The 26839-nt window shown below is 42.0% G+C and overlaps 1 protein-coding gene across 4 annotated transcripts in view; it reads right to left on the reverse strand.

Annotated features, from left to right (window-relative positions):
- Window positions 1-26839, reverse strand: part of LOC139922559 (protein MTSS 1-like) — a 69151-nt gene that overhangs the window by 36044 nt on the left and 6268 nt on the right. For all 4 annotated transcript variants that reach the window (XM_078287235.1, XM_078287234.1, XM_071913072.2 and 1 more), the window contains exon 3: window positions 22364-22437. In XM_078287235.1, coding sequence (XP_078143361.1) covers window positions 22364-22437 — 74 coding nt within the window. The remainder of the gene's footprint in view (window positions 1-22363; window positions 22438-26839) is intronic.

A 26839-nucleotide genomic window follows, 5' to 3' on the forward strand; every position in this document is an offset into this window, starting at 1 on the left:
GTTAGAAAAGTACAACTGAGACAACCAAAGAGTTTTGGACTCCCATTAAGAGGAGCCGAGGCTGGTTATGTGTGTCAGTGTGCCACCGCAGTGCTGCAGCCTGAATACTAATGCACGGTGTGTGCAAATCTCACACATTTTACTGTGTTTACATAGTGCTTACTGTAAAGTAGAGAGACGAGAAACAGAAAAGTGTGTCAGAGAGAAGAGGAAGGGAGGGCAAGAGAGAAGAGGGAGTATGAATACTAATAAAAGGCTCTGTGTATGTCATCTCATTTTTTTACTGTTTAGCTACAGGTTACTGTAAAAGAGGAGGGAAGAGAGAGGAGAGGAGGAGAAGGGAGGTAACTTGAGCTTGTGAGTGGGGGGGGCATTGAGGAGCTGAGGAGAGCAGAGAAGTTAAAGGAGAGGAGAGGCAAAAGAGAAAGGAGAGAGGAGTAAAGAGGAAAAGAGAAGAGAAGTGCAGGGCAGAGGAGAGGAGAGGCGAGGGCGAGGAGAGGAGGCGAGTAATTTCACAGAGCATGTGTGACAGCGTGCCACCTCTGTGTGGTTCTGCAGTGTGAATGCTAACGAGGCCTTGAGGCCGAGGATAAACAAGAAGAGCGAGCTGACTGCTGCACCCATCTCTCTCTCTGTCTCTTTGTGCCCCTCTCTTTCTCATTCAAATGCTTACAGGGCTCTCTCTTCCACCCTCTATCTCCCTCCCCCCTCCATCTTCCCCCCTCTCTCCCTCACACAGTGCCGGGGTATGAATGGATGCTAACGTAATAGGAAGGAACCAGTTAAGATAACAAGAATGCATTGCTCTTGTCTACAAAATGCCACCATCCTCCTGTCATATTTGGCTGTGTGCTGTGTGGTCCACATTATTTCTCATCTTGCACCTTTGTTGCATATCCAGTCCTTATTACAGGGGAAAAAGTGCTTCACATGTGCAATTCATCATCATTAAAACTATTATTATTCTGCATCTGGTATCTATCATGGGAACAATAACACAGGCAGATGATGCCAGCACAGCTAGCATGTACGGTATGTCTTACTGAGAGCGCTTATGGAGCCTTGCAGAAAGCCGATATGCCATCAAAATCTTATGCAGAATTTCTGTTCCAGGTGTTTGTGTGTCTCCTATTGGACTGCTGCAGTTTAAAGGGGCCATACTGTAGGAATTCAACTGTTCTTATACTCAGATATGTGTCTGGTCAAGGCTGTTAAAAGTAGATACTGTTAAAATATTAATTTGCTTAGGTGGGTACAGTTATTAGGCTATGTTTTCAAATATCCATTCTTTTTTAGACCCACTGCTAGCTGATACATCGCAGGTAGACTGGGTCTTGATTTGCAGCCACAAATAAGTTAAACATATGAGTCTAATGAAGAAAATATTCAGGTCAGAGAGAAACAGCATGCCACTTCTGCCTGGACTCAAAACTGTGTACTGTACAGCAGAGCAGAAGAGTGGAGTATGCTAGTCTGATCTCTAGGCAGAATTCACATGCTGTACTGCACAGCGGGAGTACAGGATTACAGTATGAGTGTGGTCTCTAGACACAATTCCCCTGCCTGCAAACAGTCTCCAGGCAGAGTTGATATGCTAATTTATGCTTACTGTAATTGGCTTACTGTACAGTTACAGTGCTATATCGTAACTGCAGATGTTGATATCGACTGAGGATCGCAGCACATATGTAGGCCAGAGAGGAATTTCATACCCTGCCCCCCCTTTCCCTTTTTTCTGTCATATTCCTCCCTCTGATCTCTCTCTCTAAAGCAGCTTTCTCTGATCTAGTTTTCTATCATGCACTCCACTCTCTCCGTGGTTAGTTTAGTTCTCTGCTCCCTCCCCTTCTCTCTGATGTCTCTCTAAATTGACTACCATAATGTTGCATGGTGCCCGGGTTAATCCAGCCAATAAGCAGTTAGCCAGTTCAATGAGAGGTCAAAGTCAGGACAAAAAAAGGAAGGTTCACAGAGAGAAGGAGAATGTCTCAAGGAAATACAACATTTTGGTACATCTTTGCAAAAAACGTCTCCACTGGCTGAACGCTGAACACTGTGAAACAGCGATGAATGAAGATAATGATGAACAGCATGATTGAAACTTGACAAAAAAGCTAGCATTTTAACCAAAACAGTCCATGACTTTAATGACAAACAGCACTCATCTTGATAAAAAAAAATAACCTGCATAGTTCCATAGTTCACTTGACATTTGATCAGGTAGTTAACATCTGATCAAACCTCGGGTCCTGAGAGATCCATGATAGGGACACGCTCACTTTCACTCTGTCTGTCTGTGTGTGTAGGGTGTGTTAATACTGGGACTACAATGGTGATGGGTTTGAATCTAGGGTGAAACGATCGGCAATGTGTGCCATGGCCCCTGTGCATGCATGGTATATGGGCAAAATGCCCAATCTCTGGCATACCCCCAATATCAATCCCCAATTTAGCACTCCCTGCCCCAAATCTAACCGATTATACACACCAATGAGGGGGGGTGTGCAGAGAGAGAGCGAGAGAGAGAGAGAGAGAGAGAGAGAGAGAGAGAGCGAGAGAGAGAGAGAGAGAGAGAGCGAGAGAGAGAGAGCGAGAGAGAGAGAGAGAGAGAGAGAGAGAGAGAGAGAGAGAGAGAGAGAGAGAGAGAGAGAGAGAGAGAGAGAGAGAGAGAGGATAGATTACCCCAGAGCCCACTCTTGGTCTTTTCTGGGCTCTGGTGTCCCACTTTTTCTCTAATCTTCCCTGTCTGACACACATTCCGCAGCAAGACAGACAGATAGTCAGGCAGACAGGATTACTCGGACCACTACCAATGAACCACATGCACTCCTTGTTTTACAAGAGAGCACTTAAGTGATGGACTGAGAAGCAGTGGCAATGATATGACTGTAGCAAGCGGCACTGCTTTAAGTCACGTTATTGAACAACTTAAAACAATCAGGCCGTAAAGCTCTATCAGCATAAAGGCCTCCTTCTCCGTATTTATTGGACAACTGCGGTACTATATGGTGGTACGAGCAGACCCGAGTCACGTCTGCTTATGATCAGATACTGCAAGAAGCCCAGTGTCACGGTTAATAATTTACAGTGAAGAGGGCAGAGGTCCATCTTCCCTGTGCGAAACTGTACAGAAGTGTTACAACCTACTGAGGTCTGAGTCACAGGGTCTGAGTCACGTTCGCCTGTGTGCAAGGTTAGAGTCGCAGCTACAGTGTGACAGAACAGGACAGGCACAGTTTCAGTGGGAAAGGTGGAGAGGCAAAAGGTGTTCCTCTGAGTCACAGGACCTGCGCTGCGCTCACATTCAGTTTAGATTGCAACTACTGTAGGTTTTTACAAGGTGAACAGGACAGAGATAGGAAACGCTGTTGCAACATGCACATCTGAGTCATAGTTGATCTGTGTGTCAATATTAAAACGGTAATTCAATTAAATAGGGTATAAACAGGGTGTGGACATTCTGCTGATGAACTTTCTATGATTTTTATACTATGTGAGCGTGTGCAGGCAGGCATAAATTTATTAAGTCAATGTGCATGTTTTCATTTGTGTTCTCCCAATGAGTACTCTAATGAAAAATTCTTCCTTTGCGCCTGTGTGTCAAAATCACCTGTGTGTCAATAAAGATGACAAAAGGCAGCCCAACCCAGCCAAAGCTTTCAAACTGTGCCCTAGTCAAACCTGCAGCAGTGATAACAGTAGAAACATTTAAGTTAACTGTACCTATCTTCACCTACTATCTGTAATAAAAGGTATTACTGAAGGTATGTGACAATTAGATGTATTAAAGCAGTGAGGTAGCAGGTGGTGCCTGCATTGTAATGTAATGGCTTTATTCTCACATGTTGATATAAATTGGTAGATAGACCATATAGCTTGCAGATATATAGACCTCATTGCTTATCATGATAGCTACGTCAACTTTTATAACCATCTCTATAGTCGGTGAACCAAAGCCTAACATCTATTTTGCATTTCTGTTAGCATGTCATGATAGCTAGGTCAGGTCAGCTTTTACAGCAGAGATAGCATACTATAAAATGATAAAGAGTGATAACTTTGTAATGCTAACATACATAGAGAATTTGGTAGCACCACTAGCGAGTTAGCTGGCTTGTACAAGTACACACAGATCATGTGTGTCTATGCTATTCTACATGCAACTTTCACTACACTAATATGTCAAAATGGTAAAGTAGCAGCCTAATTGAATTATCATTACCGCCCAGAACACTTTCTACTTCAATTCTACTATCGTCACTAAATGACGTGTGTAGCAATGAAAAAAAAACATGACACTGAACCACTGTCAAACAGAGATGGGACATCTGTTACTGAGCCATTGTTAGCAGTTTTCATTCACTATCTACTATCAGCTGCAGTTTGTGGACAGGAGGAAATGACATAAGACAGAAAAACATCTGTTCACACTGCAGCTCAGTCAAATATAGATATAACACTGTTGACAGGTAGCACATATTACAGTAATCCAATCATCAATTCCATTAGAGCACTTAAACAATCAATATTTAGGTTTATCAGCATGTGGAAAGGACAGCAGGAGGCAGAGGTAAAACGTTACATCATTAGAATTGCTGATAGGGGAGACGGTCAATATCAGCCTTAGTTTAAAACAGACAGGGAAGTGGTCAACACATAGGCTTAACTTAACAAGGGCTTAACCTTTGTGGATGGTGAAAGAATCTTTCCAGTGTTTCTGAAACTATAGGGCAGAACACAAACTTGGCTACAGGCCTAGTGCTTGGTTTAGACAGCAAAGTGATGAAGAAATATGCTAAAAATTGTCTTTTGGCAATGGGGAGATGACCTTTACTGAAAGTGACTTTCAGCAGTGTGACAAACTGAGCCCTACTTTGGTTGTCGAAGGGGAAAGCTGAAACACAATTCACAAAGGCCCTGTGATTTGGGCAGGTCAGCCTAGATTTCTGAAGACTAACAAGTCCTTCCCAAAGTTAGAAACAAGACTGTAGTCTATGGTTAATAACAAATATGAAAGCAAGAGAATCAGCAAACAGGGAACCAAAATGTTCTAAATTCTACAATGTTCTACTCCCCAGCTTCTGCACTTAGTTTCTGAATGTGCATGGTCTTGCTTTCTCTCTGTGCTGTGAGAGGCTGAAAGGCCTCTAGTCTGGGAGACACTGGTGATAATTTGAACCAGAGATACACTAGAGAGACTGGACTGTCTGTCAGAACCACACAACACTGCCTTGTTCACAATAATGACCACCAGATCACATCTACTCTGTGTGTGAGTGTGTGCTGTTGCGTGCCTATATGTGTGTGTATGTGTTTGTGTACGTGTAAGAACCCCCTATATTGTCAGAGAGCTAGTGAAGGGCTCATTCTCCACCCCGACGACACCCCTTTTCCCACCCACCCACACAACACACACACTCCCCACAAACACATCATTCATTCAGAGTGTTTTATGAAGAGTCAGCATGTCTATGGGAAGAGCGGGAACACAGGGGACACAGAAAACTCAGTGAGTCAAACAACTGACTGGGTAACTAGGATGAACTGAACTCAACCACTATTTATCCATCTATCAACCAATACAATGGCTGTGTATTATCTCACACACTCAATGTTGAACTCACATCTATCGAATCTCTATCTTAAGAATGACTTATGACATACTTCCTCAATGCATTTTGCAACACTTTAACAAAATGTTATTGTTGCGTTAGCCTAATGATTCATAATGAATTTCATAAAATTAAATGAGATTTAAACAGTTATCACTATTACGCTTAAACGGACTAATATTTCATACAGACACTCATAATTCACTCAAATATTTACAATTATATACGATTTCTTAAGAACAGTGGGATTACTGTTTTTTTCCCCCTGACTGGTAGGAGTGAATGAGCTGACACTTTATCCAAGTTCACCTTTAACACACACACTGTTCTCTACAGCAGATGGCTCATCTGCCCAGGCACACAGGAATGGGCTGATGGTATCCTACTGTGTGTTTGTGTGTGTGCGTGTGTGTGTGTGTCTTTACACCATTGTGTATGGAGTGCAATCTGTTCCCAAGTACAACCTTTCAAAGACTGGACACTGAGCCCACCACACGTGTACACACATACACACACACACACACACACACACACACACCTTTTCTGCTTTGTTATTTCCCATTAATACCCAACTCTTCCTGTATCTCTTTCTCTCACACTTCGCCCCCTCCTTCCCATCTCTCTCTCTGTCCTTGAGCGGGTTTCAACTGAGCAGAAAGTTCCTGGTGATAAACAGAACAGGTTTTGGTGTTGTTGTGCTGTTGTCACGGACCGGCTGTGTACACACCTGGTCTAAAGGGCCTCCAGCCAGGACAGAGAGAAAGAGGCCGAGGAGGAGATGATGTAGGGACAGAGGGGAAGAGAGAGAAAGAAAGGAGGGAACAACAGAGAGAGGTGGGAGGGATGGTGAGAGATAGAAGGAGAAAGAAGAAAGGAGGGAGAGAGAGAGATAAACAAAGAGGCGACCTCAAATGGCACTGCTTCTTGGGAAAAGTAGCCATGCATTTGAGGTCAAATATTTACTGAAGGGGAAATGCGTTAATGAAAACACCTACTTGTGTTATACAACTTCTGATGAACGTGTCATATCACTGGACATATCCAATGTAGGCTTGATGTAGGCAAATCCTGCTCTTGTAAAATGTCTGTTTTTAGGTTACAACATTTCCCTTAGTCTACCTTACACTGCAGGGACAGGCCAAGTCTTTATCAACATATGAAAGTCAGTGGATTTAGACACCAAATTCTCCCGAATAATTTGGAGGGCCCAGGTTAATCTTCCTGCGACTCATACTTGGGTCCTGACCCAGGCTTTGGAGAGCAGTGCTGTGGCTGTAGGCTTACCCGTGTTTATCAAACCCAGTGTTAGTCTATCAGTGTGCGCCTGGCAGTATAGAACAAAGGCGGCCTGTGTTGGGTCGAAGACTGGCTGCTGGGCTGAGGTCCTGTGGTAATGAGTGTTCCATGTTAACCGCTAAAGAGAGAGAAACCTAAAACGTGCACACACAACCCGCAAACGCATACACATAAATGAGCTAGGCACAAAAACACATGCGCACACAAGCCAGCACTTAAAGACAAACAAATTAGTATGCACACAGGCTCACGCACGTGCGCACACACACGGCAGACAAGTACTTACAGACAGAACCACACACATACTACGACTAAAGGGAATTCTTGTCTAGACATAGAAGAGACTAGCTGGCTGGCTGTCGGCCTGTCTTGAACACACACAGACACACACACACATACACCAGATTTTATCAGCCCGCGCTTCCTTATCACTCCACATTAAGTGGTGAACATTCGAGGAAATGTCAACAACTGAGAATGAAATCAGCCTATTAAAAAGGTTACTGGGCTTAATGGGTGGGCAAACACAACATGAGCCTGATTCATTACTGTTGTCTTTGTTCATTGTGAAAGTAACAATGACACAATAATGAAAATATGAACTTTATCAAGGCCGCTAAGGTCAGGTTTCACAGATTAGCCCAAGTCTGGCAATAGACTAAGAAAGCTCTCTCAAGGGGGTGTTCTGGGGTCTCAGGGGTCTAAAACAAATGGACTGCATTTGTTATCCATTCAAATTTGGCTCAGAGTCCAATTTATCACATCATCCCCTTTGTCTCTCTCTCTCTCTTTCACCTTTTCTCTGCTATAGAAATACTTTTTAATACACATTTTTTTTCTCAGTGCATCTTTCAATAGAGTTCAATAGTGTTTAACTCTGTGCAACTCTGCTTAATCCATGTCTACCACACCAACTCATTGCAGCATAAGTCAGAAGTTCATTTGCCAGAGAAATGTGTGTTTTGAATCAGGCTTTGCATGCATGTCAGATGTTGTTGCTGGAGCAGAGAGCAGAATCCAAAGCTTACTGGTCTAACCGGGTCCATGTTTAAACAAAAACAGAGCGCAAACAGCACTAACACCAACAAGCACTTGTGCAGACGCAGACACACACACACACACACACACACACACACACACACACACACACACACACACACACACACACACACAGTCAAGTGCACAGAAGATTTTCTCTCTGGCTCACACAAAGTCAAGTGTACCCAGACTGCTCTCCTTTCTTTTGAACACAACTGTTCGCCTCTGTTATCCATTTCTTGTCACACATACACACATTTCTTTTTGTCCTGCTCCTCCATGACATGTCTATTAAGTCTTCAAGGGCAGTTTGGAGTCTCACTTTGAATTTTTAGTACCAAAGGGCAGATGGTTGTGGTTTTTAAAGATATTCCTTGGTTTATTTCTATGTTAATGTGTTTTATAGTGCAAACTAAATGGCTAGGCTCTGAATCTACCATGAGACCCAACAAAAGACACGGACCCATAAATCCTCAACCAACAGAGAGAAAGACCAGAGAACAGTGCTAAATCAGTCTGAGCAATCTATTGTGTGTGTGTGTGTGTGTGTGTGTGTGTGTGTGTGTGTGTGTGTGAGTGAGAGACAGAAGAAAAAAAGAAAGCATATTGTTTGCATTTGATTTTGTGCATGTGCATTTCTGTCTGTATGCTTGTATCTGCATATGCGCTGCGAATATGTGTGTGTGTGTGTGTGTGTGTGTGGGTGTGTGTGTGCAAGCTTGCGTGAGTCTATGAGTCTATGCGTGAGCCTGTGTGTCTGACCCATTAACTGCTTTAATTGCTGGTTCCAGTGATCTGTGCGATTCCCAGGATGAGGCTAGAACAGAACAGAAGAGAACAGAGAGGGGATTGAGAGGCAGGGAGCTGATCCAGGGGACAGGATCTGAGTCTGGGATGGAGAGAGGATGGGGGAATGTAAACCGCCAGGCTGGACTCGGTCTTGGATTGACATCGGTAAAAAAAAGAGGACAGGGCCCTTTCAGAGAGGGCATTGAGACAGTGGGTTAGTTCAGGATCTGGGGCCGCTCTGTAACAGAGGCCAGGCCGTGAACCGAGAGGGGCAGAGAGGAAAGGGCCTGTTCTGTTGGAGAGAGTGTTTTTTTTCTCTGGAGTTGTATGGGGGTCTGTCCGCAGCAGAGAGCAGAGAGCACAGAGCGCGCTCAGTGAGTGAGATAGAATTAGACCCAAGTCTGTTCTACAAAAATCTGGATAGAATTAGACCCAAGTCTGTTCTACAAAAATCTGGAGTTGAGTGCATTCCAATTTGGGTATGGAAAACGCATTTTGTCTCTACATCCAGGGAAAGCTTATTGGCTTATCTAGAGCCACCATGTGCAGGGCAGAGGGGAAAGGCCGTGCTAAAACCTCAGTGTGTTCCACCAAGGTGAAATATTGCGTTGAGGCTCATTTCAAACACTGCTACTGAAACGTTTCTTTACTTTGATTGTGATAGACTGGAAGTGTAGCGCTTACAGTAATTATATAGGTCAGCGTCTCACAGTGAGAGAGGGATGAGAGTAAACAGAGGCCTCATTGAGAAACAACTAGGCCATACATATACACACACACACACACACACACATGCTCGCAGACATACATTTCAACACGTGCTTGTTTGTATGCACATACACACACATACATGTACTCAAACTCAAACGCTTGTGCTTACACACATCAGTATTTACACACATTGCTTGCTCACGCTCGTGCTGACATGCGCCCTTACTAATGTGCAGCCATTGGGCCCCTCGGACTCGTGCACGCTCACAGACTCCACAGATCTATCTAGTTCATGTGTACACTCATTAGTAACCCCGCTCTCTCCCATGTAGACTTTCGGGACCCCGCTGTTACACATCCACTGACCCCTCGGCTTCATGTGCACACTAATGAACCTTAATTTTTCCCATGCACGCTATTTGGCATCTTTGATTCATGTGAACATTCACTGATCTTGTTTTTCCTACATGCAAGCTTCATGTGGACACTGACCAGTGGGTTGACGGAAAGCAAACATTCACTGACAGCAACCCAAGGGTCCTACAGAGACGCACCAGTTGTATGAAAGTGAACAACGAAAAGAATGAATGGGGCCACTTGTCACTGCTGGAGAGAACCCTGTTGCCTTGATGTGGAAATGCAAGGATTTTCACTCCATGATTCTTTTGGAAACCTTTCCCTGATCAATATAGATCAGTACACAGCACTGGGCTGTTGTTTATTTTACTGTTAAACACAATCACTCTTAAGGCATGAATCATAAAGATTTAGCCAGTAAAAACAGTGGTTTCAAGGTACACTTAATAGTGACAGGCGTAGATAACAGATAACAGCAGTGAGAGCTTCTGCCCCATGTTAGTCAAAATTATGGGAACCTTAGGAGGCCTCAAGTGTATTACCAGATGACTGGAAGGAGGAGAAGGTTAAGTCTTGAGACATCTGGGCTGTACAGCCACACTTAGGTCACGCTACCACTGAGGCCACCAAAAACACTACAAAAACATCTGCAAAATGTGAGACTTCACAGGAGACTTCCAGAGACTGTCTCTTTTTTAACTTCAAATAAAAAAGCATGCAGATATTTCTGCAGGCTACCAAGTCTTCAACTCACATGTTACCAATGGTATGCAAGTGATCTATTGTTCTAAAGTTTCCAAATCATTTTATTTTAAAATGTATAACAAATACACCATAGATAGTTCAAAAGACCAGCAGACATGCTTCTAAATGGGATGTTACTGTCAGGTGCTGAACTCATTATATGCACATGAGGGCCTCAGTGGAACTAAGCCTTTCCTTAAGGAGGGACAGCAGCACTGATGTTAACAAGAGGTCAGACAATAGACTGATGCTAGGTATGCAAGGCAGTGTATAGAGGTCAGAGAGATGTAGTGCTGCCACTTAATCACGTCCAGATGCGAGATGGCCAGTATGGAGTGATGAGGAAACTTGGCCTGGTCGTCTGGTCAGCTAAATAAAAACAGCATCACCAATATCACCAGATTACCACTGGAATTGTTTCCTATGAAACACCCTTAGCTTCAGAGTTGGCTACGAATTACAGGCTTGACTGTTTACATTGTTGAACATGTCTTTTGAATTTCGGAAGAGACCTCCACAAAGACATTTCATTTGGCATAGTACAAATAGGTACAGCTTTCTCGATACTGCAGCTTCCAAGCTGGGATATAACATTGCAGCCAATGCTTCACGCCTACAGCAGCTCAACTCCATAACCCCCCTCCCTCTGCCTCTCCATATCTACTGTGGGACGAAACAATCATTAAACTTTCATAAAGGCAGCAGCTTACTCAGACAAAATGGGCTGCTTCCAGTCAACATGCTATCGAAGTTTGTGTGTGCTTGCTGTTTTGTTTTTCTCCAGCGGTCCTGGGGAAAAGGGCGGCTAGCACTGCATTTCTGGAGTTACTGTGAATTAGCTGGAAGGACTCTAGCTAAGGGGGATAGACACTAGAAGATTTCTTGCGGAATGCTCTAATGAAGGCATGATTAACCAAAAAGCATTTCCTTCAATGTGTGTGTCCTAACTATACATGCAATGTAAGAACACTGTTATTTTTGCCCTATTTGCGTGTTAGCAAAACCAAAGACATCTGATGTTGAAGTACATGCTTTCTCTCCCCTATTTTATGTTAGGTTTATTGAAAATGCTCTGAGAAAAGGTATGATGTGGAATTATGTAACTTAATCTTCTACATATGTGTGGGATGACTTTAATAAGGCTAAAGCTTCACAAATTTGTGGTGCTCAACCCCTACCATTAGCAGAGGCTCCAAGTAGCACTGTGAGTTGTCAAATAGGCCCGGCTTGTTTACCATAAGTATGTTAGTGTAGACAGTAGGAGAGTACAGTGAATGTAGTATCTACCCTCACTAGGGCCCCTGATCGTCTTCAGTCTGCCCTCTTAAGGCAGTCTAATCATCTCCCATCTGTCTAATCATCGCAAACACATGACTATTTTCCATTACTATAGTGCAATTACACAGTGGGACCAAAATTTGACACAGGTGGCTCTGTTGGTTCGAACAGGCTTATCATCTACCTGGACTGAACAACACCATGAGAAAACAATACTCAAGAGTCCATGTTTTTCTATTCTTCTTATGCAAATGTCTCATTACATTATTAGTTTTGGTGGCTGAACAACATAGCCCAATATTTTGAAGTAGGCCTATGCTTGGATTAGCACAACAATAATGACAACAGGACCCTAACAATAGCTGGCGTTCTTCCAGACAGGATGTGTGTAAGAACCGGTTTATCCTATTCAGAATGATGAAACAATATTACAATAGACAATTGCATCAGGACAATAAGATACTTGACTTGAAAGTTGGAGAAAGACAGGGGCTGTCGTGTCAAGGAATATTCCTGTTGACTATACAGTGGGCTATTCTATAGGCAAAGGGATCTTAAATTTCTCTAAATCTGATATCCAAATCAGAAACATTTAAAAAAAACATACCTATAGTACCAAGTACAGGTACAGCATGGTAAACTCTACTAATGTATCTTTTAATCTCTAGGGATGTGCTAGAATAGCCAATTGTTTAAAGAATCATTGAAGAGTCTTGCAGTTGACTTTTGCTCTTTGTTGTCAAGAAAGCAAAACCAAATACTACCAATTAATGTTCATGCACTTTTTAACAGCTCATTGCAGCTAGAATGAGAACAAAATGCATCCCTTTTAATAAAAATGATTTTTAAAATGATCTGTAATAAAGCATATACAATTTTTAGGTAATTTAAGCCGCTGAATGTGATGCAATGTAAGCAATTATTAATGATTCATTTGACTTGTACAAAACACTCATACACTCATAACACAATAATTGGATATGATTAGAGGAAGCAAAGAATTATCAGTTCTCACATCTCTATAATCTCCTTGGGTCCAAATAATTCTAACAAGCTTCCACATGCTAGCTCTGTGGTGGGTGTCTATTTTGTCTCTACAGAGTCAGACGTGTCCAGACAGACCCAACACTGGAGCTGCCGACAGGTCCACTGGGATTAACACACACATGCACACACACATACACACAAGCAGATACATACACACTGTACATGTACAGACAGTGTCTTGACAGCTGTCAACACACATGCGACATAGCCCTGGCTATTTTGAAAACTGAACAAACTATTATGCTATGGGTGGTGTGAGCAATTGTGTGTGCGTGTCTATTTGTGTGTGTGTGTGCGCACTAGGGGTGCAACAATATCACTTTTTCATATCATGATAACCTTCCCGTTTTGTGTAGGATTTCTTCTTTTTTAAAGAAGAAAAACAGAGGATTTTCTGCGCTCGTGTCATTTTCAGTCATTCTCATTAAACATCAGAAAGCAAACAAAACTTTTTTATATGATCTTCATCTTGAATTATTCAAGTCCTCATAGTTGCATAAAGTTTGATACTTCATATCAAAAATTCACAGTAGAAGTCTCTTGGCAGTCTACGAAAACATGTGAGAGAAGGGGTGCGTACGATACTTTGCGGATTAAAAATAGTGTTTTACACAAACAAACTTTTGTGTCGTTGCTTCTTAACCCCCAAAGTATCGTGCGCACCCCTTGTCTCCCACGTATTTTCGTAGATTGCAGAGGAACTATTATTGTGAAGGACTGCCTGTGCTGTGAGCATGGGAGTGTGGAATCAACATCATCAGTGAGCTAGTATTATCTTTAGCTCCGAGCTCCTGAATGCTGTGTTTTGGAAAAACGAAACTTTGACTTTATTGGAACTTTGATGGAACCGCTAACAGGATACTAAGGCCTAGGAGGAAGGGTGAAAGTTTGAGCCGCTGCGGAGCAGCCATCTGGAAACCGCCGACCGCTAGAACAATTTACCAATCTTCATAGTTTCCCATACATTATATATTATATAGTTATTCAGAAGATTGACCGTGCTCAGACTACCAGCTCTGTGTGACACACAACTCAACTCCTTGTTTTTTTTTCCAAGGGCAGTGGTTTTCGAAGTCTGACTCTGGGACTCAGAGATGGGTCAAGGGAAGATTTAAACAAGTCCTCTAATTATGTCTCAGAAATCGGTAAAACAGCTGAATGTCAGTTCTTGCTTTCTATAAATCTACTGGCTCTGCTATGATGCCAAGTCCATGAAAAGCAAGGGGGGTGAATAATATATTGTAGACTAGTAACTTTGTTTTTGTCTTATTGGCTTCCACACATCAGATTTGGCTGGCTTGAAGAACTAGAATCAATTTTAAGAACATATTCAGAATCATATTCACTCTTACATTTGGGTGAGCTGGTATGACTGAAGGATCTGGGTTAGAAAAGAAAACCTCTTTCTTTCCCCCTCTGTCATTTATTCTGTCACCCTTGCCTCTCTTCCATACCTCTTCCCTCCTTCTCTCTCTCCATCTATCCCTCTCTCCCTGCTTCCCTCGCTCTTTTCCCCCACAGCGCTGTGAGCATCAACAGCCAAATTCACTTCAATTCAAGCTGCTCAATTTCACTAAAATTATGAGTCTTCGCTCCTTAGCTGTGAATTTTCCCATAATTCCCCCAATCCTCTTCTCATACCCCCCCACCCCAGTGTCCTGCCTAGTCCAGTATGCTCAATTTACTAGTGAAGTGACCTCATCTCTCCGTACAGCCAGGCTGCTGCCAGCTATATGCCACTGTGGCCGACTGGGTTCAACCTCACTAACACACACACTCTGTCACTCTCACGGTCACTCGGTGAATAGGATACCATGATGAAGTAGCACAGGCACACATGAACACACACGCAAACATAGACACACACATGCGATGAATGGAAGGCACACAGACATACATAAATATAAAAGGCATGCACACAAACGCAGTCATAATACACACACACACATGCACAAACAGGCCCTTTATACATTGAGAAGGAAACTATGATCTGATTCAAAACAGAGGTATCTACATGGAAAAAATGAACCAACGCTTTATGAACTGAAACAAGAGAAAGATTATTTTCCAGACAAGCCTCTGTTCTTCTCCTTGTTTCTTCTCCTCTCTCCCCTCATCTCTCCTTTTTCTCTCTCTCTCCACGGGTTCAATGGGGTCTAGTGTCATTCTTTACCGATGCCCGATGCTGTTTCAAGTTTTCAGAAGGAGGGAATGCGGTTCAGATTGCCTGGTTTGGTCTGGGCCAACAGCCCTGAGAAATAAGCCATCCTATATTATCTGCTACTAGGCCTAAATGAAGATCACAGCAAATCAGGCTACGTTCCAAGGCCCTTTCTCTGGCTTTATACAATGATTGTACAAAATGTTTGGATTACCTTCCTAATATTGAGTTGCAATCCCTTTGGCTCAATCAGCGCCTCAATTGTCCTGAGGCTTAAAAATACTTCTTTAACCTGGTTTATGTGTCACCTTGCTGACTGAAGTGGATTTAATAGGTGAAATCAAGACGGGGTTGTAGCCTCCACCTGGATTCACCTGTTTTTTTTTCTTCATAGAAACAGTGTTCCTAATATTTTCTACACTCAGAATACTGTTCACAGTGTATGCATGACATTTCATTACATCTTTTGTGTTGCATGGGGATGCCAGACCCCCCCAGTTTTTCCATTCTGCCTCTGTTCATACAGTATTATTGTGATACTAATTCACAGACACTGCTTGGTAACAGCATGTTTTTCAGCCTTAACCGGACGCTGTTGCATGAGGCCGAACATCTGACTGCCTCTCTCAACTCAGACCCCAAGCACATTTAATTGTTAATGTCACATGAGCTCAAATCAAATAGAACTTATTAGAGACAAACGCTGTCACGCTGCTTCCAGGTAAAAGTGACTCAGTGTGTGTTTGTGTGTGTGTGTGCGTCAACTGTGCATGGGTGCAAGCGTATGTGTGCATGTAAACTATGTTTGCGATCCTGTCTGTGGGTAACTTCAAGGTGCGTGTTTTGAAGAGAGGCAGGAAAAAAGTAAGAAAAACAGAGAGGCACAGAGAGAGCAAATAAGGTCAAGAGGCAGAGACACAAGAGCAAAAAAGCAAGAGAGGGAGCAAATGAACATGGGAAAACGATGGATAGAAAGTGCAATAGAGACTAAAAAAGAGAAAGAGAGAAAAAGCAACTAAGACAGACAAAGAAAGTGATGTTTTGGTGTTCAGATCCTCAGTCGACGAGTGAGTGGATTAGTGTGAAGAGAGCAAAACAGTCTAGAATTTGAACATGCATAAGAATTTGGGTTAATCTGCTGTCACCAGAATTGCCACAGGTGGAACAACTCTGAACATGTAATTTAGTATGAAAATTCAGCCAGGTCTCATAGTGCAAAAAACATGAGTTGTTGTTTAAACATTTTGGTGAAATCTGTTGCTGACATGATGTGATGACACACAGCGCTCAACATATCTAACATAAACAAGTTCCCTCTCTCTAGTCATGACAAGGTCTATCCCATCCCATGGCATTCAACTATAAAAAGTACAAAAAAATACATCAGCTTTTCTATTTATTAGAAAAGTATTTAGTAGTAGTAGAGTATTTAAGGTGATTTTGTGTTGTGTATTTTCAGCTTAACAGTACAAACTGGAAACTGATAAATATTGTCAAAAATGTTGTTAAATGATCTACCATTCCTGTTGTACAGTGTCAATAGGCAGATGGAAGTGATGTCAGGTCACTTGACAAACGCTCTGTTGACAGCTAGGGCCAGCCAGCCAGGGTTTGAGACCATGCTGTGAAAACAGTCCGGTCCATTTGGAAAACACATGGAACGGCCTTAGCTAGGCTGTCCACACTCTGCACCTACTGCTAAAACAAACAGAGCTGCAAAGACACAAGCAGCAGACAGAAAAACAACTGGATAGAAAAACAACTGGATAGAAAAACAACTGGATAAAAAAAAAAAGAAACTACACAAAGATACAAGTGGTCAGAAAAGCAGGAAACAATGAGAGGCCTGAAAAATCATTTCGCTGAACCGTATAGAAAGAATAAAAACCATGCAGAGACGGTGTGCAGAAGTGCAGAAGGTAGTTGAAGAATGAGTGGAGACGAGAGGCTATGTGGAGATGCCAAAACCAAAAGCGCACTTCAATGTGCTTTATCAGACTGAGACAACAAAGCAAAGAGAGCTCTCTGTACTTGGAGAAAGTCCAAATCTGAACAGAACAAAACAGAGCACAACTTAACAGGTGGTTTCTGCTAATCCTCTGCGTGTGTGTGTGTGTGTGTGTTTGTGTGTGTCTGTGTGTGTGTATATATGCTTGTAAACGCGCACATTTGTATGTGTGCAGGTGTGTATGCATCTGTCTGGCTGTGCAAGTGCAGTGTGTGTGTGTGTGCATTCTACCAAAGCAGATCCAGTCTTTGCTGAGTACGTGTCCACAGTCAACTCCAATAGACTCTGGATAATGGAGCACAATAGAGGGATAGAAAGGCTTTGTCTGGAAACTTAAGTCTTTCTTTCTCTCTTTTATTCAAACTTTCTCCACTTGGCATTCCAACCATTTAATTTCACCGAACTGTAAAGTAGCATGCGGGAACTAACTTTTATTATTCTTTGCGACAATAAAAAGGAACACACACACACACACACATCTACCCTCGGGAGTACATTCTGGTGATATGCATTCATTCCTTAACCTTAACCCTCATTAAATGCCTAAATCTAACCAAATCCTAATTCTGCCCTTTAAACCTGACCCATAACATGTGAAAACTGGCCAAATATCCTTAAGTTTGTACGATTTTCCACTTCTTTTCATCCTTGTGAAAACATCTGGTTCACATATATCTATAAACCCAAGAACATGCACACACAAACGCAGAAACGCATAAACAACAAGAAAGAGCTGATAAAGTCTACATTCTTTTATTAGACCATTTACAGTATTTTTTCATTAAATTGTAAATTTTTATTGCACCACCTTGATTAGAGCAAAACTGCTATTAGCTTTTATTGATGTTTACAGCTATAGTCTGTTTGCATTACAGTGACTGTTTGCTTTTAATGGTCTAACATATTTTACAACAATTGCTCATTATGGGCACAGAGATTGTGGCTATACTGCTACTAACAGGGTTTTCCAACTACAAACGAGCAACATATTTATTTAAAAAGACATTTGTGGTATTGGTAATAAGATTATAATGATGATTAGTTTATGGCATTTCTACTTCATTAGTTAGTACACAGTGGAGAGTTAAAGGAGAGATTGTATAGACATGATGACAAGTGTGTGGTACATACTTCAGTCTGCTAAGCTACCAGGACAGCCCAGTAGGCCAATATCTCATCTGGATAAAATGTATCTGGGTTCACTTCTGTCCTGAAATGATCCCTACAGCTGTGAATTCCAAATAAAAATTCTGCAACTCATTTTGCGTAATGTTTTAAACCTAGGTCAAATTCAAAAGACATTCTCAATTAGCTACATCTGAATCAACAGATGACGCGGTTCATATCTCAATGATATCATGATGTAATGTAACAGCCTGTCAACATTAGTAATGATATTGTGTGACTTATAATCTCATTTGAATACACTGGGAATAATTGATCTTGCAAGGAACATGTTGGAATGGAAAGAGCTGTGAATAGGCCACAGGCTATGCAATCAAAGATAATTTAGCTTCAAAAAAAGACTTTCTTTGCAAAGGATCAGCATCCATGCTTAAGGTGTTTTAATGTCCTGAACATACTGAAATCAATTCATCCTTTCCAACCTACGATGAAACAATTAAAGAATTACATTGGAGAGGCAGTGGGTTACTGTCTTGACATCCTGGGGAGAACAAATGCATTCAGAATTATTCTTTGGGGAATTTTTGGGCCAGTCAGGGAAATTACCTTTTTTGTTAGACTTTGTTCTTGAGCCAAAACATAAACATTCTGATACTGTGACAGGACTCTTTGATATGCCTGATTGACACTTTTATAGCGTGGAATAAACAGAGAATTGATTGATTGTATTCAGGATGACTGGAAACATTTTCTAGGACTGCAGTGGAAAAGTTTAGAGTCTTGTTGGTATCAAGACAGGTGTGACAAATCTGTGTGTTGTCATACAAGAACATCAATGTGGAGCCTCCTCTTGGCCAATCAGAAAGACGGCTTGGAGTTACCTATTTTATAACTGCAAACAAATGTTTTGTCAGTTGTTAATGATCTGCAGGTTTGATTTAAATTTGGAATTGAATGAACTAAGTGGACTGACCACAAACGTGACTGCAATATGAAAAAAGATTTAAAAACCCTTAGCAGCAGATGAGGACATTCAGCATGTGTATTTCACACATTTTTACAAACACACCCACACACATACACAAACACAAAGATGTAGCTGTAAATAAAACAACCTTTGCAAAACTTTGGCTTGCATGTTCCAAGTTTTTGATTAGTGGTCTGGTCTCTTTTCAGTGTGATCGTGCCGCTATCAAAAGCACTGATAAATGAGTCTCTGTGTAACTTTCATATAAACAGCTATAGCCTAACTACTGCTGCCAGATATCCAGGACTATAGACCTGCCGGGACTATAGACCAACCAATAAATCTTTATGGGCTGCCTTAATCAGTGCCAGTATCTGAAAGGCTATACAACAGTCAATCTACAATATACAACAACAATCTACAAAGGGGGTTGAAGCTTTTGTTTGCATGAACAACAAGGGCAGGGTGAACTGAACTTTAATATATGCACTGGCATAATGCCCTCTGGTTACTTTTATACTTGTCTACTGTTTACTTGTGCATTATCACTGTTGTCATATAATCATCATTATTATGCTAACAACAGCATACTGTTATTTGTCTGATATGGTGTGGTGCTGGCAGAAGAAGGGTTAACACCCTCCGCCCATCCTCCCCATCCCTCAGATCCTTCTCCTTCTTTCACCTCTTGCCTCTTCTTTTTTACCATCTCCACCCCCACCCCCACCCCCAACCCCAACATACACACACACACACCTCCTTCATCCCAGAACACTTGATTTCCATGCCGTTACCATGGTGATGGCTCTAGCAAGCAGGTTAGGGCTTGGAGACACACAGGAAAGAGAGAAGGAGAAGGAGGGGGGGTGGATAGAGAGCGAGAGCGAGCGAGCAAGCGAGAGAGAGACAGAGAGAGAGAGAGAGAGATGGAAAGAGAGAGAAAGAAAGAGACATAGACAAGGACAGGAGAAAAGAGGGGAAAGTCAGCACCTAGTTAATGGATAACACGGCCTAGGCAGCCTCTGGCTAAATATGACGAGCAAACACACAGAACAGTGTGTGTGTGAATGTGTGTGTGTGTGTATGTGTGTATCTGTACTGTACTGTATCTGATATCTATACAAGCCATGCAGGTGCTCTTCAATATCAAAGCTACTGTATACGCGCACACACACAAACACACACACACACACACGCACACACAGCGTCATGTCTTTTAGAAGATATACTTTGCTCTTGTACTTTGTAGGAGAACAATACAGTAAGATGATATCTTCATAAGGTAGAAAGTTACCCTAGGCACTCCTAGAAGTCCATTATATGTATAACAGCTACGCGGCCTGCTTTGTAGATAGATTCCTACACTGCACATTGGTTTGGTGATAAATGAGTCCTCGGTCAGCGGCTTCCAAACATCTACTCCCGGGACTAAGTTTTTCTTCTTGGGACCCAAACTAATGTTGTGGGGGCTGACCTAACAAAATGTGCCCAGTACTTCAGGCCTCTGAGCTACTAAACACCTGTGGCCCCCACTCAGCAAACACACCGCTGCTGGTTTCAATGAAATAATTTAACTTTTGAGATTGACGCTTATGCCTTCTAGCAATTGTACAATGTGTCTTGCAAATAGTTCAGGGCTTTGTGGTTCAGCTCAGCATGTCCAGGACCTTGTAAACTTTCAATTCAAGTAAAAACAGCAAGTAAACAAACAAATAAATAAATAAAAACATAAAAAACATTTTTATTTAACAGCACTGATGCTAGTCTCTCTCTCTCCAACACATGGTGGCCATTAAGACACAGAGCATCAGAGCTCTCTGAAGCGTGCCTGATTCAAAAAGTCTTTAATCGCTATGGAAAATCAAACACCCCTATCTGCAGGAAGACAACCATTACTTAGATAAAGGGTGTGTGTGTGTGTGTGTGTGTGTGTGTGTGTGTGCGTGTGTGTGTATGTGTGTGTGTCATGGAACTGCAGTTAGGTTACTGTTTCTATCAAAACAGTAGCCCAAGTCAGTGTTTTTCCAATACTTCTGGCTACTACAAAGAAAAAAGTGGACTGTAGGGAGTTTATAAACCCGAACTAGCCTGGAGATTAGTTTTTACATCCAATATTTAAAAGTTAATAGAAATAAAGAAGAAGACAATGTCAATATCCTGAAGACTTATGTTATGGTAGTGTGAAAACATGGTGCCTCAGAGTCAGTCCCACCAAACTAGAGCATAGCGGTTCTCATAAACCATTTAGGAGTATATAAACCTATAAACCTGGGACCCAAATAGGAAATCTGGTCTGCTGTCCTGGAAACTAGGCTCATTATAACATCTTGCTACTGCTGTCGTGTGGACAAGTTATCTGCCTCTGATACAGATAACAGCATGTCAGGCAACAATGCATTATAATTCATGCTCGTCTCTATTCTGGAGAGCTCAGGCATACAGTGGAACCTGAGCAGCAGCACAAAGAAATGAATGAGTTATGAAAAAGAGTGTTATGTGATATGAGATATGAGAGAGAGAGAGAGAGAGAGAGAGAGAGAGAGAGAGAGAGAGAGAGAGAGAGAGAGAAGTGATGGAAGAGGAGTTGAAAGATGACGCAACGTTGTACAGCTGACTGAATCTGACTCAACCATGGCAAACATTTACACTGTATGTGTGACAGGGAGAGAGAGAGAGAGAGAGAGAGAGAGGGAGAGAGAGAGAACTGAAACGATGACCACCCCCCTCCATCCCTCTCTGCAGTGTGTGTGGTGATGAATGTGTGTGTCTGTCTCAGCTCCTATTAATAGAACAGAGCAGGGCTGGAGGTGTCAAAGCTAGGGAGGGATGAGATCTCTCTCTCTCTCTCACACACACACGCACACGCACACGCACACAGAAACGCCGAAAAACAGAAAGATAGCAGAGAGCAGGGGGAAAGGGGGTGGTGGGTGAAGACAAAGCCAGTGGCAGAGCTTCAAACAGCACCTTGATAGATTTACTAACCAGACAAAAAAGCAAAAAACCAACAGAGCTTCTCAGCACAGCAGGGGGAAAGACTGAACAGTAGAGACAGACAAACACACGCACATGTGCTGACACACAGGTCTACAGTGGCTGAAATCCATCAAGATTGAAGATGACATTGCTTCCTGCAAGTGACGACTGATGAGGAATGGGTTTGCCAGTGGCTATCATTGCTCACGCACACACAAACACACACAGCCTTATACTTGTGTCCGTATTCCTACCTCGTGAGTTGGTAGCCAGGTCGGCCACTTTCTGAAAGGCATCCAGGAAGGCAGCCACAGCAACCACCGTCGCCCTGCCACAAAAAAAGAAAGAAAGAACAAAAGTTTTAAAAAATAATGAAACTTTATCAGCATGAAACAAATGATGCAAAAAAAAGTAAAAATCCCAGAGAAAAAGATGGCACAAACAGTAGTTCAAATCGATCAAAGACAGTTATACAAACACAGTTGCCCACACGCACACACACACACGCACATACACACAAAAGGTCACAGCACGGCTTTCATGGCTGGTTAACTGCAGTAATAACATACAGGTGCTGTCGGCCAAAGGCATAGACTGGTCAGACTAAGAAAGAACAACTTATCTGATCTTCTTTTGTTCTGCAAGGGCATAGGCCAGTGTGTGTGTGTGTGTGTGTGTGTGTTTGTGTTTGTGTTTGTGTGTGAGAGAGCGAGCGAGAGTGGAACAAATTCTGCCTTTGCACATCTACGTGCATCCCTGTGTGTTTATGTGTCCTACTGAAATATGAGACCATACTTTTTTAAGATTACAATTCTGATTTGTCAACCCTGTGCATTTGAAAATGAGAGGAAAAAAGGAATAGTATGTGTGTAAATATATACATATATATATATGTGTGTGTGTGTGTGTAGTCTAAATGTGTTCCCGTCCTGCTGTGCGAGGAATGTCTATGTGACTGCTTAGAGACCGCTGGAATCTGTCCAGCTCATCAGACAGAGCAGCTCTTTGGCTGAGTCTGGCACACTTACAGGTCAATGAAATGAGGACTGTGGGATCTACCCTCTCCAGTCTTTAAGTAGAGGGGGGTGCTGTGGCTCAGAGAGCTGGGGCGAATACCATGCGCTCGCAACATCACGAGTTTGAGTCCAGCTCTTAGCCTGCTGTCGCATCTCATACCCTCTTGGTGGAAGATTGCATTATGGGATCTGTGGACACCAACTGGCTGGCTTACCAACTGATTGCCTGTCTGTCTGGCTGGCTTGTTAACTGGCAACTTACTGACTGGCCTATTTAAGAATCAACAGACCACTTGTAATTAAGATCACAGGTATGGAGATGAAAGACTGTGTGTGTGTGATATCTGATCTAGTCAACAGCATCAGCTATGCATGCTGCAAAAAGAAACCATGGGGGGCATTCATCTAAGCACAATGTCCAGAAATTTTCCAGGGCAAACAAAGCCACAAAAGCTTGTTTGTCCTAACCTTGAGTACCTTGAGTCAGAAGCACTTGTTACCTTCCACAGGCCAACAGAAAACCTCCTAAACGCAACCTGTGAATTTCCATAAGCACTTCAGATAGGTATAGCTTTCACAACCGGGCAAAACAATAGTTCGGTATGGGATGCCTGGTGACTCAGCAGGCTCAGGCACATACCATGCACTCAAGATGTTGAGGGTTCAGGTCTGACTCGTAACATAATCTGTCATCATCCTCTGTCTCTCCTGTCACTCTACTCTGTAAACTATGACTAATGTCAGAAATTACTTAAAAATAATGACTTAAAAAAGTTTTACAATATGTTTCAGGTATCTAAAAGAACACAGTGTTTGATTTATTTGATCTTCCAAGTGACTTTTCCGACTAGTAAGGTTGTTATATCTGACCAGTTAAAAAAAATAAAAAGCACCTCAAGTCTTTCCAATATGTAAAAACTATTTTACGCCTCATCTGTGAGACCCAAGCCTATTTCATTTTTGTCCTTTAATGCTGTTGTATTTTAAGTTATTGCTTTTCTTTTACATTGTGCCGTTTTCCAAGACTTTTCTAACTTACCCACTGTTGTTTTATGTAGTGCAGTAGTGCATTCTGAGAAAAGTGTGTGTTTGTCCATGGACTGACCCACAGCTGTTCCTCCAGGTGGGCCTTTCACACTGACAGAGAACACTGAATACTGGGTAAGATAATACTCTGCTTTATCTTTTGCAACTTTCTGTTACTGCTTAGCAATGCGCACACAACTGCTGCTTCTTTAAGCCTTCCAACCAATGATGCTTTCCAGCCCAAATGCTTGGTGGGCACCTCAGAAACAGATTAAATATCACACACATTACAAAACTTCTCTCTGTTGTTGTAACTAAGATAATTGCTTGAAAAAAAAAAAAAAAATTTCCACACATATATTTAGCTACTGCAGTCATGGTTTCATATGACTGTGGCACAGTGTCCGGCAGGTCAGCAGATTTGAGCGTCTTGATGCCAGGGTGGGAAGATTATGGCGTCCTGGTTACACTGTGATCTCAAGACTAACACTTTTCTTGTGCGTTTCCATGAGCATTGATTGCCGACTTAAATCATTTTGTCATTCTGTCAACAACCTGAAAATCCATTTATTCAAGCGATTGATTATATGCCAGTTTAGGGGTCAAATGCAATGCTCAGATCTTGCTAGTATAGGAATTTAGAACAGTAATCAAACTATCCGGTTATAATATTTGTTAAATTAATTTAATAGACACCCTCCGGCTTAAAGGAATCAAGCATTTTTTTAGGCCTTGGTATAAAACACTAATCCTGTACTTCAGTAATGTATGAATTGATGTTTGGCTCTCACTGGAAGTCAAAGTACTGACAACATTTTCTTCATAGCCTGGAACAGAGCTGTAATTCTAGACCTCTGTTTGGTATATCATCACAGGAATAAACTTCACATACATATTTTGACTAAACAGTAGAGGAGGAGAGGTCACATAACTGCCATCCACACTGATATAGGCGACTGTAAATATTATGGGACTCAATGGAGACACAGTGCAGAGTTTAGAAGTGACTCTTGGCAGAAATACCTGCGTTTTGGAATTTGCAGCGCATTTCCCGTTAATGTATTTGCTTTGGCATTCTGCAGCACGTTTCTGTTGTTGCATTTGCTTTGTATTTGGATTTTTTTTACGTGTTTTTGAATTTGCATCGTTTCTGAAGTTAATGCAATTGCTTTGGGCCCTTGTAGTGTGTTTGCACCCGTCAGCCAGCGTAAGAACCCCCATTTGAAGGCACATACAGTGCTGTGACTTGTACCTGGCCAAAGAAAAGCAACCACTTGTGGCAGCTGTAAGGAGGCAATTTCTCTCTCTCTTTCTCTCTCACACACAAATGCAAAGGGCAATACTGACTCAATATTTACAAGCATTTCCTAATTCCTAAATTTCCCAATTCCTAAATTTCCCAATGTCTGGACACAATCTGGATACGAACAAACAACCCTAGTCTAACTTAACTCCTACTTAATTAAGTTAGGCGATGTAGTTAAGTGTTACCTAACCACTTGCCTGAATGCTTTATTAAGTTAGATTTCCATAATAAACTAAATGCTTTACCAGATTCTAACATGTGATGTTTTCACAGCAGCTACAGTGATCTGACAGACTTTTAAAGATACTTTGGTAATTTTGTCAATATTGTCAGTTTTGCACAGGAATAAGGGGGTGACAGCTTTTCAAGAGCACAACCTTCAGGAACAACCATAAAAAGTTATTGGAACCCAATCAGAGGACCCATTAATGGCACTCTTAATAACCAATGTGAGATAAAAAAAAAACAAAAAAAAAACACCTTATCTCAATTGCCTGAACGCTATAAAATCCAAATTTTTAATTCATTAGGGTGTTCAAAATTAACATTTCAGATGGGCCTCCTACGAACTTGATAGACTGCGAAAACGCAGCACTCAACTGGTCAGCCGAGAAATAGCATAACCGTGATCTAAGATACGTCATTTAATGAACTGACTAAGTTACAGGCCTAAATATACTGTTGTTACAGCCTGCTTACAGCCAGCCTGTTTACAGACAGTTTCTGACTGCTGATCCACAGCAGTCAGAAAATGAGAGCACAATCGGTTCCTTCATCACTCCCGTAATGCACTAAGGGCTAATACGTATTGTGTTGTTTCGGGGCTGACCAGAAGACACATGGGTGTGTCCTGCGAACGGAAAAAGAAACATTCACACACGCACGCGCACACACATTCCTTTCTATTTAAAGCCCAGTAAGCACCAGGGCAACCTCGACTGATATCTGCCTCCACTAATTTATACCATGTACACGATTGTTCATTGGTCTGTGGATTACATTTTACAAACACCTGCAACAAAAGTCTAGTTCACCAAAAACAGGTTTGCGTGGTAAGTGGTTTCACAGAAACTTGCACTAAGGAACAAGCATGAAGCAACATTGGCTTCCACAAGCAATATAGGCACAAGTGTACTGAAACACATTGCAGAAGTAATCCAAGCCGTGGTAATCTATTGTAATCAGAAAAGTTAATTAATCAATTTTATGTAGGCCTATTACTTAAAACAACAACTCTATGGACAAGCCATTTTACCCAGTTTCAAGCTATCCTGCATGGCTCCCACCTTCAAGCCTCAATCCTTTCCATCAGAATTTCAATGAGATTGCTGCTGCAAGCCCTTAGCTCTGCGCAGCATTGTAACCATAACATGACTGCTGCC

Source organism: Centroberyx gerrardi, chromosome 12 (assembly GCF_048128805.1).
Source record: "Centroberyx gerrardi isolate f3 chromosome 12, fCenGer3.hap1.cur.20231027, whole genome shotgun sequence".
In the NCBI taxonomy this organism is placed as follows: Eukaryota; Metazoa; Chordata; class Actinopteri; order Beryciformes; family Berycidae; genus Centroberyx; species Centroberyx gerrardi.